This window comes from Agelaius tricolor, unplaced genomic scaffold (assembly GCF_023055355.1).
Source record: "Agelaius tricolor isolate 1412-34295 unplaced genomic scaffold, bAgeTri1.0.p SCAF_18, whole genome shotgun sequence".
Classification (NCBI taxonomy): Eukaryota; Metazoa; Chordata; class Aves; order Passeriformes; family Icteridae; genus Agelaius; species Agelaius tricolor.
The window spans coordinates 14415474-14432634 of NW_027269278.1; the positions used below are offsets into that span (position 1 = coordinate 14415474).

Below are 17161 nucleotides of genomic sequence, written 5' to 3' on the forward strand. Positions count from 1 at the left end.
ACCCAAAGCTTTCTGCTGGAGCAGGAGCTGCCCATCCATGGATGGCAGCCGGGCCCGGGCCGTGCCCCAAGGGACGCGGCTGCAGCCCCACAGAGGGTGACACCGTGGGCACAGGGGCAGCTGGTGGGACAAAGGCAGCCTCTGGCAGGGACAAGGGGGCTTTGGGGCAGAAACGCCAATTTATTCATTGTATCCCTTCCCCTCTGCCCGGGGCAGCAGTAGGAAAGATGATCTCATGGGGATTTTATCTCTTATTTTTGCTTTGTGACCAATGCACATCTTTGTGCTGCTGCAGCAGAGGCAGCCAAGCCTGGTGAGATCAGTAATTTATGGGGTTTTTATTGAACGGGAGCTGGCTTACAGGGGCTGTTTTCCCCAAAGGCTGGGAAGGTCCTTGGTGGCAAAACTAAAAGCAAGAGGGTGAGCAGTGTGAGGAATAAACAATTCCCCAGCACCCAGAGAGAGGGGAGCAATGCTGGCTGCTGACCTTGGCTCTCATAACAGAGCTCAGGCAAAACAGAAAGATGTTTTTACCATTTTTGGGGGATGGAGCAGCTTTCCCACTGGAACCTCCCAGATCAGAAAGCTGGACTGCCCTCCCGTTTAGCTCTAAGCTGTGGGGATATGTGCTTTAAAAAAAAAAAAAAAAGGCTCGGGAGGAAGAGGAGGAAGAGGTTCACCTGCCTCTCCAAGCCCAGCCCGGTGTCCCCTGCAGGCACAGGAGGGAAGGATCTCTGCACTCACCGTGTGGCTCAGGGGGGTGCTCTGGGCTTGGCCAGTGTGGCTGTAGTGGGTCTCAGTGTAGCCTGGTGCAAAGAGGTTTCTGCAGACACAGTGGAGGGGGTGAAAGAAAGGCAAATTTAAAAATCAAGATGGTAAGACTTTTCTTTTTGACCTGGATTTCTGCTTCTTAGGGGTGCTGGAAAATCACCTAGATCCAGCTCTTTCTGAAGCCAGTGTAAATATTCCTGCTGCTGTGGGTTTGGGGCAGTCACTGTCTTCTACCCATGGTGTGAAACCAGCTGCAACACCCTGAGAGGGCAGGTGAGAGACAGGGATCCACAGGACACCAGCTGTGCTCTGCTCTCTGCTCTCCCTCCTGCCAGGGCTTGCCCAGGGAGCAGCTCCTGGTGGCCCTGGAGCCATGGGATCCATGGCAGGACCATCACCACGGGCTGTGGGACCTGTGCAGAGCAAGCAGTGATGGCAGAGGGTCAGAAGGTGGGAGCACAGCTGACCTGGCCACTTCCATCCTCCACTGCCCTGGCAGGAGCTGAGCACCTCTCACAGAGCACATCCGCTCCTGGGAGGGCCCCACAAGCCATCTAAGTGCTCTTTCAAGCCATTTATTGAATTAAAACAATAACAGAGAGCTTGTCCCTGAGTTCAATTAGGCACCAAGATCCAATTCCAACAGCTGCAAGTAAACAATTCAGTTTTTACATGAGGACTTTTAAAGACCCAGAATCCCAACCTAATCACTGACCCTTAATGGGTACAAGAGTCTGTGCAGAGTTTTCTTTCTATTGCCAAATTATGCCTCAAATTATACTGGTATTAAATTCAAAGCACCAAGTCCTGCATAGCAAACACAACACAGCCCACATCTGGGTGCTGGTGTGAGTCCTCAGCTCAAACCCAGACTGTCTCCACTGCCCAAATCTGAGTACAATCATAAATTAATCTGCATCTGCATTTCAACTGCTGCCCAGAAGCTGGTTCACATCTTTGTTATGGGAAAATGCTGATTCCCCAATTTGAATTTGTTCATGTCATCCCCATGTACACAATATTCTCCCTGTCTTCAACCCAGATCAGACCAAAAGTCTATAAAAGGAGCTCCTGTGCTCCTTTAGAAAGAAAGCATTTTGATTTTGTTCCAGAGGAAACAGCCTTCTCCTTCTTTTTAAACATCTGCATTTGCTAAACAGTGATGTAAAAAGTACAGCAAGTCAAAGTCTGGGCCAAACCAAGAAGGTCATATCCTGTGTCCATCTCAGCAGCCATAGAATGTAGGTTTTCAAGCAGTTTTTAAAAACAATAGTTTGTCTTGCAAAAATTTGGAGAAGGATCACAGACATGCCCTATTGATGGAACAATCCTGCAGCAGCCCCACGGTGCTGTCAGGCCACCAAAGTGCCACATTTGCCACCCATGAGGATGCCACATGCACCCTGGGCAATGTGTTCTCAGATGCAGCTGCAGCTCAATCCCTTTGCATCCCTGATTAAAGCATGTCATGCACCAGATTTTAGAACTGAAGTGCTACAAAATAGGAAAAAAAAGTTTTCTTCTTTTCTTTGGCTGGTTTCTTTAAGCTGGATGCAGAAAGCTCCATCACAAGCCAACACAAAGATTTTTCTACCTTGGTTTTTGGTACCTGTCAGTCAGATCTTACCAACCTTGAAAACATCTCTGTTTAAAAAAGGGACTGGCTGCCTGTGATATCTAATTAAATTACACCAGAACAACAGGAAACAAAACCTTTTATCAGTGTTTGAAAGTGCTTCACCCACCTGGCATCCAAAGGCTCAGACAGCTGAACAAGTACCCACAGCTTAACAACAGAAACTATGCCACTGCTGTATCTGATAGCATCTGATGCCAGGAAAACATCAGCTTTATCTGAAATTTGAAAGCTCAGCACAGCCCAGAAAAGCTCATTTTGTGTCTTTCTGATGTGTTAATTCTTATCACCAGATACTGTCATTGATCAGAAGGCAAGGTTGCTGCATTCAAACCCAAGATAAGCAACATCCCACAGAACATAACTCCCTTCATCTCCCTGACTGCAGCAGCTTGCTCAGCAAGGGTGCAAGAAACAAATATTTAATCAACAGATTGCATTAACTGGCAGGAAATTGCCTTGAGCAATGCTCTGGCAGGTATCTGGTGTGTGTCAGGGGCAGACAGTGAAGCAGTGTGATCTGCCCAGACACCAGCCCGTGGATTTCCAGTAGCTGAGGCTTTGCACAGCCTGCTTGCTTCATCCCCAAACAAACACTCTTGTGTTTTCCTCCTGCTCCTCTATTCTTGGAAAGCATTAGCCATGAATAGCCACTTGATCTCCCCTTCAGCATCCCCGGGAGGCTCCTCAGAGCCGTGACTGCCCAGGGAGGGCACAGGATGAGGCCACTCAGCACAAGGGGTGTGCACATCCCTGCACACTCAGGCTCCAGCCCCTCCTAGAGAGGGTTAACAGAGCTTTTCCTGAATTTTTAGAGACACTTGGGCAGCTGCTCAGCTGAAAGCCTGTGTCATCTCCATGCTGCAACTTCCAAGCCTCTCTGCACCACTTGACTCCAACTCCACACTGCAGGGCCCCTAAGAAAAGTCCAGTTTCTTATTCTGAGCTTGAAACAGTCCTGTTTTGAAGACAGTTCCCAGCCTTAATGCAGGGACACCCTGGAGCTCTTGCAGCACTGCCAGAAAGGGCTATCACAGGGGATAGATTGCACAAGGTGTGGTGGGGACGGCAGTGAGGAAAGAGGAAAAAGCAACAGAACATCTTGCAACACCCTTGGTGGCTTATTTTGAGTGTGTAAAACTTCATTCCCAGCCCAACTTGCTTCTTTAGCAAGCACCAAGTTTTCCACCAAACTGTAAATAAACAGCAAACAAACCTTCCTGTCACCAAGAGTGCACTAGAGTTATCAGCCAGTCCTGGCTCTCTTTTCCTTGATAAACATCAGAGAAACACCCACACCCCAAAACCTTCTCTGCCAAGAGAAAGACAACATTCCTGCCAGGCTGAGCAGCGAATTCCAGGGGAGCTCAGCCCTGCAAAGCACTGATGGAAGTTTCCAGAAAAACAGAGTTCACCTCCTTGCTGGAGAAGGAAAGCTCTGGGAAATACAGCACAATTTGGTTCTTCCTTCTCATTTACATTACATGCCTCTGTAGTGACCACTTCTCCAGCAGCTCACACTGAAGCTGCAAAAGTCTGGATGCAAAATAACATCACTTAAAGGCTTCTGAGATCCAGTCAGGCAGCTGGCAGATCACTAGCACACATCATCTTCCTAAAAGGCAGTGCTGAGTCTCTCATTAGAGGAGTTATCAGCATGAAGAATTGATGAAGTCAGAGAAAAAGCTGATTTGGGATGGGAGCACTCTCCTTTGCTAAAGCTGATAGCAGCTGCAGCTGCTTTGGGGCCAGGGGAAGCTGCACACCAGAGCTTGGGATGTTCTAGAGGAGCCTCACACCTTTCCAACAGGGACCAGCTCTCAGCAGGATCAGTCAATCCCCAGCATCCAGCTCAGCCTCCAAGCTCAGGGTGGAATATCCTGCTCTTGGCAGGGATTGCTCCCTGGGAAGCCCTGGGAGCCAGGTTGAATGCAAGTGAGGAAGCCAAAAGAAGGGAGAGTGGCTCAGTGCCATCATGTACAGATGGCCTGAGCAGTTCCTGCTGATGGCTGTCCTGGAGCCATGTGCTGGTCCTGCTCCAGCCTGTCAATGATATCATTGTTTGACACAAAGCCTCCTCCTCCCTGCGTGCAGAGCTGGGCGCACAGGGCAGCCTGGCTCTGCTGGGGCTGGGGGTCACATACTTCACTCATGAACTGAGATGGTTCTCAGCTCTCTTGGCAGGCTGCTGCCCCTGTGGCACTTGGGGACAGGGAGAGGACGTGGCTTTTAGCTCTTCTGGCTGCTGCTGAGGAGCAGAGAAGCAGCTGGAGGGAGAGGGGCTGCGCCCAAACACTCCCAAAAACAGCAGGAGGAAAGCTGGGGCCCTGCTTGCATGGCCATGTCCTCTTGAGGGAGTGCACATTTCCCAGCTGCTCTAAAGAACCTCACCCCTATTTTCCTGATAAATCACAGAAGTTTTGCCTATAAAACATCACTTGTCAGCACAAGCCTAAGAGGAGCTCAGGGCTGCCATGAACATACTCAGTTGCACCAGAGATCACCCACAGGCACCCAGAGTGCCCCAGCAGCACTCTGATTTTCTTACTAATTAGAGCAAGAAGGACTTTTAATTATTTGGTCCAATCAGCAGGCTTGTTTGGGTTCATTTTACAGAGGGGCCAGTCTGCATGGACAGCTGCCAGCTTAGAAACACCCAGCAGTATCTAGGAGATGGACATGGTTTTTATTTCCTCCCAAAAAACAAAAGCCAAATGGTCCATGAGGCTCTCATGAGAAACATTGACATTGATTTTTCAGTCATGGGACCAAGAAAAGTGGAGCCTGCAGCCTCTTACATCTCTTTCCCTGTCCCTTTCCTCAAATCACAATAAATCTGCCCAGCCAGCCTGACAGCATCTGGGGGTGGAGGGAATTGATTTTCCCAAGAAACTTTAGACATGAGATTTCCATCTACAATTTGTGGTCCCACTCCATTGCCTCTCAACAGGATCCAAGTAGGGTAAGAAGGGGAATGTGAACTCTTGCCTCTCAGTCACTTAAATGCTCCCTAAAGCCAGAATTTATTATCAAAACCTGAAGTGGCCCCATCTTGAACACCACCAACACATGACTCATGACAACACAAGCAGGCAGGCCTGCTTTCCATATCCACCACTAGTGGGAAATGGGAGATTTCAAGCCTCTGGAATATTGCAGTCAAAACCTGGCACTTCATAAAACCAATGAAATCCAATTTTTTTTTTTTTCTTGGTGAGTTCCATCCAGATGAATCCTGGAGCTCTTAAGCTCCCTTCCTCTAGAGCTTTTGCTAAGAACATATTTATTGTGTAAACACAGCAGTTTGGAAGGAAAGAGTGGCTTTCCAACTACTGAGGTGGAACTAAACAAGCCATTTTTAAGGCCTGGGAAAGCATCACAGACTAAAGACTCTCCATCCCCTTCTCCCACCCACATCATCTGTGACATTCACTGTGTAAATTGTTACAAACCCAAGAAAGATTTATCACATAGACCCTTGACTTACCAATAGGAAGCATAAAGGAAAAAGGAAATGAAATAAATGGAAAACTGGCTGATAATGAGTCAGTGCACAAAAGATTTAAAAGGTTTAATTTCCAGGTCTCTTCCTTTCTGCCCCACACAGAGGAATCACTGAATATCCTGAGGGAATCAGGAAGCTGAAAAGCAGCTGTGGCTTTCCAGATCCCACCCCTGTTTTTCTGATGATTCCAAGAGACAGTAGAGCAGGATAAACTCAATTTCCCCTTTGCATAACCCTTAACCCCTGCCCATGAAGGAAGCCCATTAGACACTGACGATGTGTAGCCCATCAGTGGAATAATCTCATATATCCTTCCTGCTCAGAAATGGGCAGCAACTTCCTCACTCAGTTGGTAGAGAGGCTCTGGAAATGTGCAAAAGCAGGAAACACTGGAATACAAGTGGCACACAGATCTTTTACTGCACCTCTGAGAGCACCAGGCTGGGTGGGAGCACTTGTCACCTACCCAGGTGGGGCCAGCAGAGCTTGGAAATGATGCTGCTCCCTATCAGAGCGGCCTAAAAACAACTTTCTGTTGGCTCTGAGGTCAGACCAGGTGAGCTCTGGACCTCCTTTGCTGTGTCCTCAGGCAGTTCCTGCACATCCCCACTGGAGCTTTGCCACCCAGTGCAGTGGCCAGAATAAGGAGCTGAAACAAACAGCCCCAGGCTCTCCCAGGAATTCATCCACAGGCAGAGACACCCCTGGAGAAGCTTCCAATGCCCCTGGCAGCTGAGAGAGCCTTTCCCAAGTCTGTTCTTCCCATGAGAGAAGAGAGAGAAAAGAGAGAGAAGAGAGAGAAGAGAGAGAAGAGAGAGAAGAGAGAGAAGAGAGAGAAGAGAGAAGAGAGAGAAGAGAGAGAAGAGTCTTTTTGCTGCCTTTCCTTCACTAAGGTGAGAAGCCAAATTCCATGCAGGTTTCTGCTGTGCAAATGAGAGCTCTCCTCTTGACTAAGAAAAGCCCCACCCCAGGCAGTGCTGCCACACACATTGAAAGGCTCTCAGCCTGTCCCTGCTTGGCTCAAAGCTGCTTTTTATTAACAAATGCAAATGCCTTTTAAAAAAAGTCACTTTTCATCCAAAGTTTGCAACTCGGAGTCTTCCGCTCCTAAGCCCCAGCCAAATTTAAAGCTGCTTTATAGGCAACTCTCCATATATTTGTTGTTTGTGCAGCTTTGAGCTTTCCAATCCCACAGCTGCAGGACGTGGATTTGAGTCATTTAAAACAAGGCAGAGTCATTTGAGTGATATATTTTGTCATTATCCTGAAATGTTAGTGTGTCGTGAACTCTGCTTGAAACTCCAGTGTGCTTCTGACTTCTTATCAAATTCCTGGACAGGAAATAATGCAATATTATGTTAACTGCTAATGCAATAATTGTGTTCACAGATATATGAAGCCCAAATGCAGATGTGTAATGAGTTTATTACAAAACTGGGTTGGGCACAGCTCTGAAGCAAGATATGCAATAATTTCTGTGTTTCACCTCTGTGGATGAACATGATGTCCTTTTCATATGGAATATGAAATTGGATGGTGTGAACATTTCTTCTACATATTGAAACTAGAATGTTTCTTCCAAAGCTAGCATCCCTACCAAAGTGCAAATTATGACACTTCCCTCACTTTTCAAAGCAATTTTATCAATTGTCTCTCCAGAAGGAGAGTGGGGAATGTGCAATAAGGCTGCCTAATCCACCAAGAACATCACCTGAATGAGCCCAGGGACAGAGGGGGAGCACAGCACCAACCTCAGCAGCAAAGCTGGTTTCCAAATGCACCTCTAAACTGGAGCAATTAAGTGGCCCATTTCTCTAAGGCTTATTTTAGCTAAAAAAGCCTCAAGTACCTCCCTTGAAGTTGCAGTTCTCTTATGCCCATGCGAATTTGCAACTGGAGCTTACAGGTTTTGTACAGCTTTGAAGGGACACTTCCCACTTGGGGGATTTCACTTTCTCTCCTGGGGCAACAAACTCGGGCAACAAACTCTTCCCAGAAGAAGTCCTGGATGCTGCAGCTGCCCAGCACCCCAAACCTCACCCAAACCTCAGCTTCCCCTGTGAGACAAGCATGAGCAGTGATGAGCTCCTGGGAGCTGTGGAGCAACCACAGGCTGGGCTCTGCCTTGCCACACTCTTCAACAAGGAGAAGAGGTTTGTCTCCATTTAAAAGTGTTCTATGGATGCTGATAAATACACAGGGCTTCATCATTCCTCTTTCAATTTAAGTCTCTAAACTACTTCAGCACTTTCACAAGTCTCTGAGAAGTGGAGCCTTTCCACTAATTGCATTTTGTGATTGTACCATCACCTTTCTTGAGCAAGGACTTGAGGCCAAGCAAGCCTCCCACATGAAGCACTGCTGTCTATGAATCACCTGCATTTTCCACTGAAAATAAAAATTAAAAGATCCAAACCAGTTGGTTTTCAACCAAGTGCTATTTCATCAGCACTTGTAAAGGAGATCCATCCTGCAGTGGAAGTGTGTGCACACACTTCCAAGCCTGTGTATATACATCTTAATGAATGAAAATGCACTTCAGGAAATAAACACAATAGGAACCTTCTATTATTATAACTCTGTTTACTAACAGCAGCAAAGGGTTTTTCTGTGCTGGAAATAGCACGGCACCACTCCCCCGAGCACCTGGAGCTTACATCACTGAGCTTGGAGCTCAAACAGACCAACTCAGCAAGGATCCTTTCTCTGGCCAGCTTTCTGTGCCAGAAATATTCACCTTTGCATAGCAACTGCAGAATCAGCAAGGCCTGGCAGTCCTGGAAGGAGACCCCCAGCAGCATCAGAGGTTGTGCTGCTTCCAGGCTCAGTTCAGACCTGGCCCGGTGCCACTGTCAGCAGCAGCAGCTATTCCTCCAGACAGAACTGGCCTAGCAGTGCTCATGGTGCCTGCTCTTGTTTTCCCAGCTGAAAAATACAGAATTTGTAGCTGTTTCTGTTTAGTTCTACACAGGTGCATGACTGCCTGTGAGAAGCATCCGGTTTTTGCAGCACTGGAACTCTCAGTAGGTTTTGTGACTTTTTACAGAAAACACCTTGTACTCATTTTCCATCAGCCATCACATTTCAGGCTTCACTGCAGAAAGTGACAAAAACCCCCTGATTTTCCTCCAAAACACCCTGACTATCATTTAGGTTTAGGCACTGCCATCAGAACTAGTAAGATCTTCTGACACTTCACTCTTTAAGGAGGAAAGCTGAGCCCTCAATCTCTGTGGCTGGGATGTCCATAAAATGCATTTAAAATATAATCAGGGTCATTATTCTGAGGTTATTATTCCTACTGATTCTAGCAGACAAACATTTGGCTGTATTTCTATAGATAAATCTTCAAACCCATTTAAAAACAAATAAAACACCAACAGTGCAAGGACTGCTGAGCAAAGACAAAATAAATTTTCTTGCAGCTAAATTCCCAGCTGCTATTCCACTGCTGGAAACTAATGTACTCACAGGGCAGAGGGGCTCTGGGGTGGCCTCCAGACCAGAATCCTCCCCACCTTAATCTCCTGCAGCTTCAGCAGAATTCAATATGCATCACACCCTATGGTAGCACACAGCATTGCTCTCACATGCCTGAGAGGAGGCTACATTTCAGTTAATGCAAAACCAATTTTTCAGTCTGCTTTAGCATGAAGGGCACTAATGGAATTGAAACTCTCAGATCATTTCTCCTAGGAAGCAGAGAAGGACCTCTTTGGATCACAGCAAATGAAATCCTCATTAGAGTCACACTGACTCTAAAGCACTGAGCCATTTGGTAAATAGGGAGCTTCATATCAACAACATTTTCCAGTTAATGTAGGAAGAATTATGATGCAAAAAGAAGTTTACACACTGAGGGCCAGGTCACCATCTGTTTTTTTGCTGACAAAGCTCTGCTATAATGTGCTCTTTGGGTGATTAACATCTGAGGGGACTTGGAATAACCTTGAAATCCAGTGAAGGACTTCCACATCCTGTCTTTATCAAACCCTGCTGAAGTCAGAGGAGGTTTTCCTGTTGACCTCACCATAATCCTTATTCATTATTTAAGTGGGACCACAATGCAGGGCACAGGCACACTTACCTATTTTTCTGCAGTTCCAAGACGAGCTCCTGGCCTTCTGCCTCCACTGTAACTTCAGCTCGGAGCGGGTGCTGCGTGCAGGGGAGAGGGTGCCTGTTACTCATACATCATCCTTATGAGCACATCCACAAATACAAACTGGGATGGCAGCTGACCTTAACCCACCCTTGCCTTCCTCCTACTTCAGACCTGGAGTGATGGGGAAGGGAAGGGATGCACCAAGGTGGCTCCCAGCTCCAGGCACGCTGCTGCATCCCACAGCACAGACGTGCAGAGGCAGGGAGCAGTGCAGGCATCTGCTGGGATGCTGTACCTGAGCTAGAGACACCACCTGGTGTCTCAGGAGGAATCAAGTGCTCAGGCAAGGCAGCAGGTCCTGGTGTTGGAGTGCTTGGAGGTGCAGTTGGATGGGAAGAGCTCCCTGCACCTCCCTCTGCTGTAGATTGTGCTCAGCACAACCTCACAGGACATCCCAGCCTGCCCCAGAGACTGAAGAGTCAAACATCTCAGCTAATTAACCAAAGCTTCCTTTGTAGTCCCAGCAGAAAGACATTTTTAGGAGCCTATTTCAGGATGAGAGGAATCATGCCTCTTCCAGAGGTTCTCACTTCGTTCCTTTACCCACAGAAAGTGCCAGTGAAGGGCAGGGAACAGGGACCCTTGGATGCCTCCAGACTCCAACCATTGCACAGACAGAATTTCAGGCCTCCCCAGGGCCTGCTGGTTTGAACAGAATGCACCCCAATTTCTTAGTACAATGGCAAATGCATACACTAACCCAAAAGAAGAATAATTCCAGAGACTTAAAGCATGGAATGAGATTTTTAGAGGAGCAACTAGAAGAGGCTCTGGGGTCTGCAGTTTTACCTCCCTCAAAGCAAAACCACTGCATAAAGTCTGCTTGGGGTTTCCAAGTCTGAATGCTTTCTCACAGAGAAAATGGATGAACAAATTCCCCAGAAGAAAAATAGCTCATATTAATATAACAGTGCACTTTATTCAGCTGGAAGGAAAGAGAAATCATAAGGATTGGTGAAATTATTAACCCAGAGTATTTTCTAAAGCAGCGTTGGAGGAGACTTTGAAGACTTTCAAGAATATTGAAAGTGAAAGAAAGCAGGGTTGACTGAATGGCCTGTTCTCTAAGCCTGGAGTTATGCTCACTTGCCATTTCAGCAAATACAAATATCTCTTTTCATCAGCTCCCTGCTCATATTCTGGGTTTTGCTCATCCTTCCTTCAGTTTCCAGGACATGGCATCAGGCCCACGCAGATGATGCAAAGCAAGTTAATACATTTAGGATATATAAAAAGGGATAATTGCAACAGGCAGAGCTTCTTTTACTAAATCATAGGTGCACAATTCATCTGAGGATAGGTCTGTGCTTCACTCACTGACATGAAAGCACTGTAAGGCTGCCTTGCCCATAGCTGAGGGTCTCCATCACCATAAAATCTCTCCACAAAGGTTGTGCTAACATCATTATTGCTAATATCACCCTCCCTCCTCCTTCAGTAATCCCACTGCTTCAGTCCATCAATTGCTGTGTAAGTGAAATATCCCAGCTGTATATAAGCTTTGCTAACACTCAATTCAGAGCCAATGGGAACTTGCCTGAAACAAACCAAGTGTGACCCCTGAGACACAGCAAATGTATATGAGGGGAAATGTTCTCCAGATGTATTTGCATCACTATCAATAACAGAACCAAAACCTGCAGGCAGTATCTCAAGGGCATTAAAAAAAAAAAACCAAACTAAGATCACTCTAAGAGAGAGCCATTGTAGGGTTTTTTGTGTGTAATAGGACACAATGCTAAGTTTTAGAAAGTCTCATACTATGGAAAAGACCCATTAATAAATTCCCAAAAAACACCACTATATTAAAGAAAAAAAAAAAGGCATGTCTCCAAAATGCTGAGCTTCCCTTTTTTTTTGGTTCACAAGGTAAAAAAAACAGCCTGTGGACTTTCCTCTTTCTCTCAATCTCACAACTGCAAATACTTCTTGATTGCAACAATACCAAGCCTGGGAAGGGGAACTGTGTTTTGTGTTGTTATCTGGTCCTCAGTGATTGTCAGAGTCTGGAGCTGTTGAGACATCCCTTCATCCACCCATGGAACAGCAGCAGGGTGAGATCTGTACTAACACACAGTGTCTGAGACACAGCCAAACCCACCTGAGCTGCTGGTTGGCTTTTCTTGCCTAGTGAAGCACCCTCCCAGTTGGGATTCACAGAACCAGAGAATGGTTTGGGCTGGAAGGGATCTTAAAGACCATCTTATTCCATCCCTGTGCCATTGGGCTGGGACACCTTCCACTAGGAAAGATGGCTCCAAGCCCCATCCAGCCTGGCCTTGCACACATCCAGGGATGGTGCATCCACAGCTTCTCTGGGCAACTGTCCCAGTGCCTCATCACCTCACAGTCAAAAATTTCGGCCAAATATCTAATCTAAACCTGCCCTTTTTCAGCTTAAAGCCATTCTCCCTTGTTCTGTCACTCTACACCCTTGTAAAAAGTCCCTCACCAACTCTCTTGTAGCTCTTTTAGGTACTGAAAGATGCTACAAGGTCCTTCCAGAGAGTTCTCCAGGATGAACAACCCCAACTCTCTCAGTCTGTCCTCTTAGGAGAGGTGATACAGCCCTTGGAGCATCTTCACTGCCCAGCCCTGGCCTGGCTCCAACAGGTTGATATCATTCCTCTCCGGGGATCCCAGGCACAGCACTGCAGCTGGCCAGAGTACAGGCTCAGAATCCTCTCCCTTGACCTGCTGCTCACACTTCTTTTGGTACAGTCCAGAACACAGATGGCTTTCTGGGCTTATGTTCTCCTACAGCAGATTCTTCTATCCAGAAGAAGAAGAATTCCCTAATGTTCCCTAAATGCCACCGATGGCGTGGGCCTGCTCCCCTTTCACAGACACAGACCGAGGCTTTAAGGCACGGCAGAGAGCAGGGGGAATGCAGCTCCCAGACGCACCAGCCAGCTCCCACAGCCTTCCCTGCGATCTGCAGGAGCTATGGCAGCTCCTCGCTCGTCCCCACAGCTCATCAAACCCACAACGCGCATCGCCGGGCGCTGTGCTACCCGCGCCACCCCCCTGTCCCCACAAGGGTAGGTCTGCAAATAAAACAGGGACCAAGCGCCGGGCTCGACCTACCTTGGGGCTGCCGGGGCCACCCGGGGCTGCCCAGCGCGGCACCACCACCTCGGCCTGGGGCCGCACCTCAGCGGCCGCGGCTGCGGAGACAACAGGAGCGGCTCAGCATCCCGGCCCCTCCGCACCGCGGGGCATGGCAGCACCAAACCGGGGCGGGAGAGGAGAGGGAGCTCTGCGATGGTTGTAGGAAAAGCAGGAGGATCCCGCAACCCATCCATCCACCCACGCACCCATCCATCCTCCCACCCTCCCTTCCCGTGCGCTCCGCAGCCGGAGCGCTGCCGCACAGCTCCGGGCCGGGCATCCCTCACTCGGACCGAGCATCCCGCATTCAGATCGGGCATCCCGCATTCAGATCGGGCATCCCGCCTTTAGATCGGGCACCCTGCATTCAGATCAGGCATCCCGCATTCAGATCGGGCACCCCGCCTTTAGATCGGGCACCCTGCATTCAGATCGGGCACCCCGCATTCAGATCGGGCATCCCGCACTCAGATCGGGCACCCCGCACTCACGGGGCGGCGGCCGCAGCAGCAGCGAGAGGGCGATGCCGCAGAGCAGCCCCCGGCCCCGCATGGCTCCGGGCAGGGACCGCTCTCGGCCGCCGCCGCCGCCCTATAAAACCCGCCCGGCGCCTCTTGTCCCCTCCCACCGCAGCATCAGGGCTCCGGGTCCGCCCCGCAGCCCCCTCCTCTCTTGCTCTCCCTCCGCACATCCCGGGATACTCCCGGGGGTCCTGCGGCTCTGCCCCGCCGGGCTCTGTCCCCGCTCCGGGGCAGGGGGAAACCTGAGCACCTCCCTGGGGCTCCCTCTGCAAAACCTCCCCTCCTGCGCCTTGGCCAGCGCGGAAATCCATTGTGCCTCCAAAGCTAGGAAAAAGGGGAGAGCTGGGGGAAGGAAGGAGCTCAAGAGCTGTTTATTTTTTGTTGGCTGTATTTATGTGCAATCTTATCATGGCTGATCCCGTGGTTCCAGAGACATCCTAAATTTCTCCATTTCTGGGAAATACATTACTCCTGGACAGCTGAAGGGACACAGGATAGTTTTTATGTGCCTGTATAAAAGACACACAAAAGGATGTTCTCTGCCTCTCTCCCTTTAGGACCGATGGGAGGGCCAGGCTTGAGGAAGGACTTGGGAATATCCACAGCTCGAATTCCCGGTGCTGCCCCTCAGGGCCATCCAGCCACAGCCATGAGGCTCCCGAAGGAGCATCCCTGCCTTCTCCTGCACCCTTCAGGGCTGAGCCAAGGCTTGAAGTCCACACATCATCACTTTGCTGAGCACCTGGGGGGCTGCACGACTGCTCAATTAGCCTTCAAAATAAAGGTTTGCCAGATAACAGTAATGATTTTGTCTCTTATCTAGAGCATTATTTATGCTATTGAAAACTCTAATATCTTTTATACTGAAGGTTTTTGCAGGCTCCTGGCAGGGCTGCCCAAAGGAAAGGTGAGTGTTCCTTTTTGCAGATACAATTTTGGTTTATATCACACAGATGTCCCTTTGTCCTCCAGCACTTCACAAACTGAATCTCTGATTTTGTGAAGGTCAATTTATTCCTTATCACCCTGGCAGAGGAAAGTCAGGCACTGTAGGGACACCTAGAGGGAATAATGAGGGTGAGAGGCTGTAAGTGACATTTTAGCTGACCCATAGAGAGGTCAAGAATTTTCATGGCCCAACTAAATCATCTTGTTTCAAAGAGCAAAAAATACAGGGGCAAAATTTCAGCTCTTTTCTAATCATATGGAATATCCTGAAGGGAAATCTTGATGTTTTTTTCCCTGTGAATTCCCCTACTTATTTATAGCTGCCTGTAATATGGAAGAAAACAATGGCACTATTGTGCATGTCTATATTATAAATAAGTAAAAATGTAAGCCAAATTTAGACACAAATTTAGCTACCCTGCTTTCATCCCTGAATAAAATTTCTGCCTACCCAAAGGAAAAAAAACCCACTTTGATGAGGAACATGTATGCTTGTACTAAAAGATTGTCACAAATCTTCTCAGTACAACAAACCTTCACAGGGACTGCTCCATATATTTCTCTAAAAGAAGATCAGCTCAAAAAAGCACAGAATTGAATAAAATGAGCCTTATGTTAAGATTATTAAAATATTTAGGCCAACAACTATCTGCTTGTGATTGTTTCCAGCATTCAAGTATCACAAGAATAAAATATGTGTAATATTTGCATTTGTTATATAGTGATATTTTTACCTTTGGATCTTGGTAATATGAGAATGGATATGTCACTTGAAAACCACCAGAAACTCCCTGTATAAAAATACAATCACAGGCTGTGCAGTGGTTATATATAGGTTAATATATATATATAAAATATATTATTTACATTACTGAGACATTGCTGCATGGAAAAATTCAGGGTATTTTAGCCATATTAACAGTGCTCAGGTGCTGTAATACTGTTTCTGGCACAGGGTGAGTCAGATCCTGCCTGTGCCCACCTCTTCAAAAGCTCTTCCCCAAAGTCAGTTGGACATTTGCTGGGTTTCACAGAACAAGGTCAGACTTCTGGTTATCTAAGAATTACACAGGCTCAGACTCATTTCCTCCAGGATCCAAACTGTCTGATAAAGAGTATCAGCTGGGAATTTCAAATCTGCTTTGTTCCCTCATCTGTTACATCCCCGTGGCCAAGGCATGGAGCAGCAGCCTCCGTGCAGCACCCGGAGCAAGGGTGAGGTGTTTCAGCCTCCCCAGGGCAAAGCTGATGACAGAGCTTTTGCAGAGGGGGTTCTGCACTTGCTTGACAATTTTCAAGATGATTTAATGCTATTGTTGTTAGCTGGAGTGCAAAAGATGAGGATTCTCCCTTTATGTTCATAACAGGAATTCAAAACAGGAATTAGGCACCTAGAAAGAAATGGACCCAGGGAGAGGGAAATGCCTGTTCAAGAACCAGACTTGAGCAGAGAACCAGTGAGGTGCACCACAGCTCAGAAGTGTTTCACATGAAGTCTCTCTTAGGAAAGGCCGTGGAACAAAGTGCTCTGAGAAGATTCCTGCTGACACTGAAGGAAACTTTACCCAGAATCAAAATCTTAGCAGGAGAAGGGAGAAGGGAAAGGACTGTCCTGCCTAAGCTCTGCATTACAGACACTCTCACTGATGAGAGAAATGTTACAGCTTTGGCTGACTCAAGTGGAATGTGAAATCTCCCATTTTAAAGAACATTCTTCTGCTTCAGATCATTTGAAATGATCAAAGGAAGGAGGCTGTGAATCTGTGAAGGAAACTGGAGATTCAAGAATTAACTCCTTTATCCAGTGTCTTGACAGTTGAGAGCAGCTTCAGCTGACCCAGAATATTCTGTTCAGCTCTGCTTTTCCACCACCCATGTAGGACAGCAGGAATATTTGGAAGGGTCCTGGAGCAGCTGTCCTGCCAAAGAGGGAGAAGGGCTGTAAGATGATCAGGAGCTAGACAAGGGCTTGTCCTGATGTGCTGATAGCAGAAGGGTATCAAAGCACTCCCTGTGCTTCTTTTAAAGGGTGGGTCACTGCTACCACTTTCTGCTATGACTTTTGCTTCATTCCTACAGGCAAGTGAATTTGAAGATGATTATATTTGCAGACACATCTTTTAACTCTATTTCCACATGTGAAACAATTATAATCCTCTCTGTGCTGCCTGCAACCTTCTCCAACACATCAGTAATTATACTGAAATTGTTAATTCTAAAAAGAAAAGGGAAACAGGCATAACAGCACAAGGGTTTTTAATAACATCCACTCCATAAAACTGTCCAGTAACTTTGGAGAAGAAAGTTGTCTCTGTAAATGGCTAAGAGTGATGCACTGGGAAGCACTGAGTGTCTTTAGACTTTTACAGTGGCAGGAGGAAAACAAACTTTGTACAGAAAGTCGTCATCTGTTTTTCAAGAACACAAGGTGATTTTTTGTTTGGATTAAGGTAAACAATAAGGAGGAAAATAATTAACAGAGAGTAGAACACGTCCCTCTTATG

The 17161-nt window shown here is 47.4% G+C and overlaps 1 protein-coding gene across 1 annotated transcript in view; it reads right to left on the reverse strand.

Moving 5' to 3' along the window:
- The window catches only part of ADAM19 (ADAM metallopeptidase domain 19), a 32653-nt gene extending 18852 nt beyond the window's left edge, over positions 1-13801 (reverse strand). The window contains exons 1-4 of the mRNA XM_071443450.1: positions 13680-13801; positions 13165-13244; positions 10000-10070; positions 745-823 (exon numbers count right to left, since the gene is read on the reverse strand). Of these exons, the coding sequence (XP_071299551.1) occupies positions 745-823; positions 10000-10070; positions 13165-13244; positions 13680-13740 (291 nt within the window). The 5' untranslated portion in view covers positions 13741-13801. The remainder of the gene's footprint in view (positions 1-744; positions 824-9999; positions 10071-13164; positions 13245-13679) is intronic.
- Between the last annotated feature and the right edge of the window lie 3360 nt (positions 13802-17161).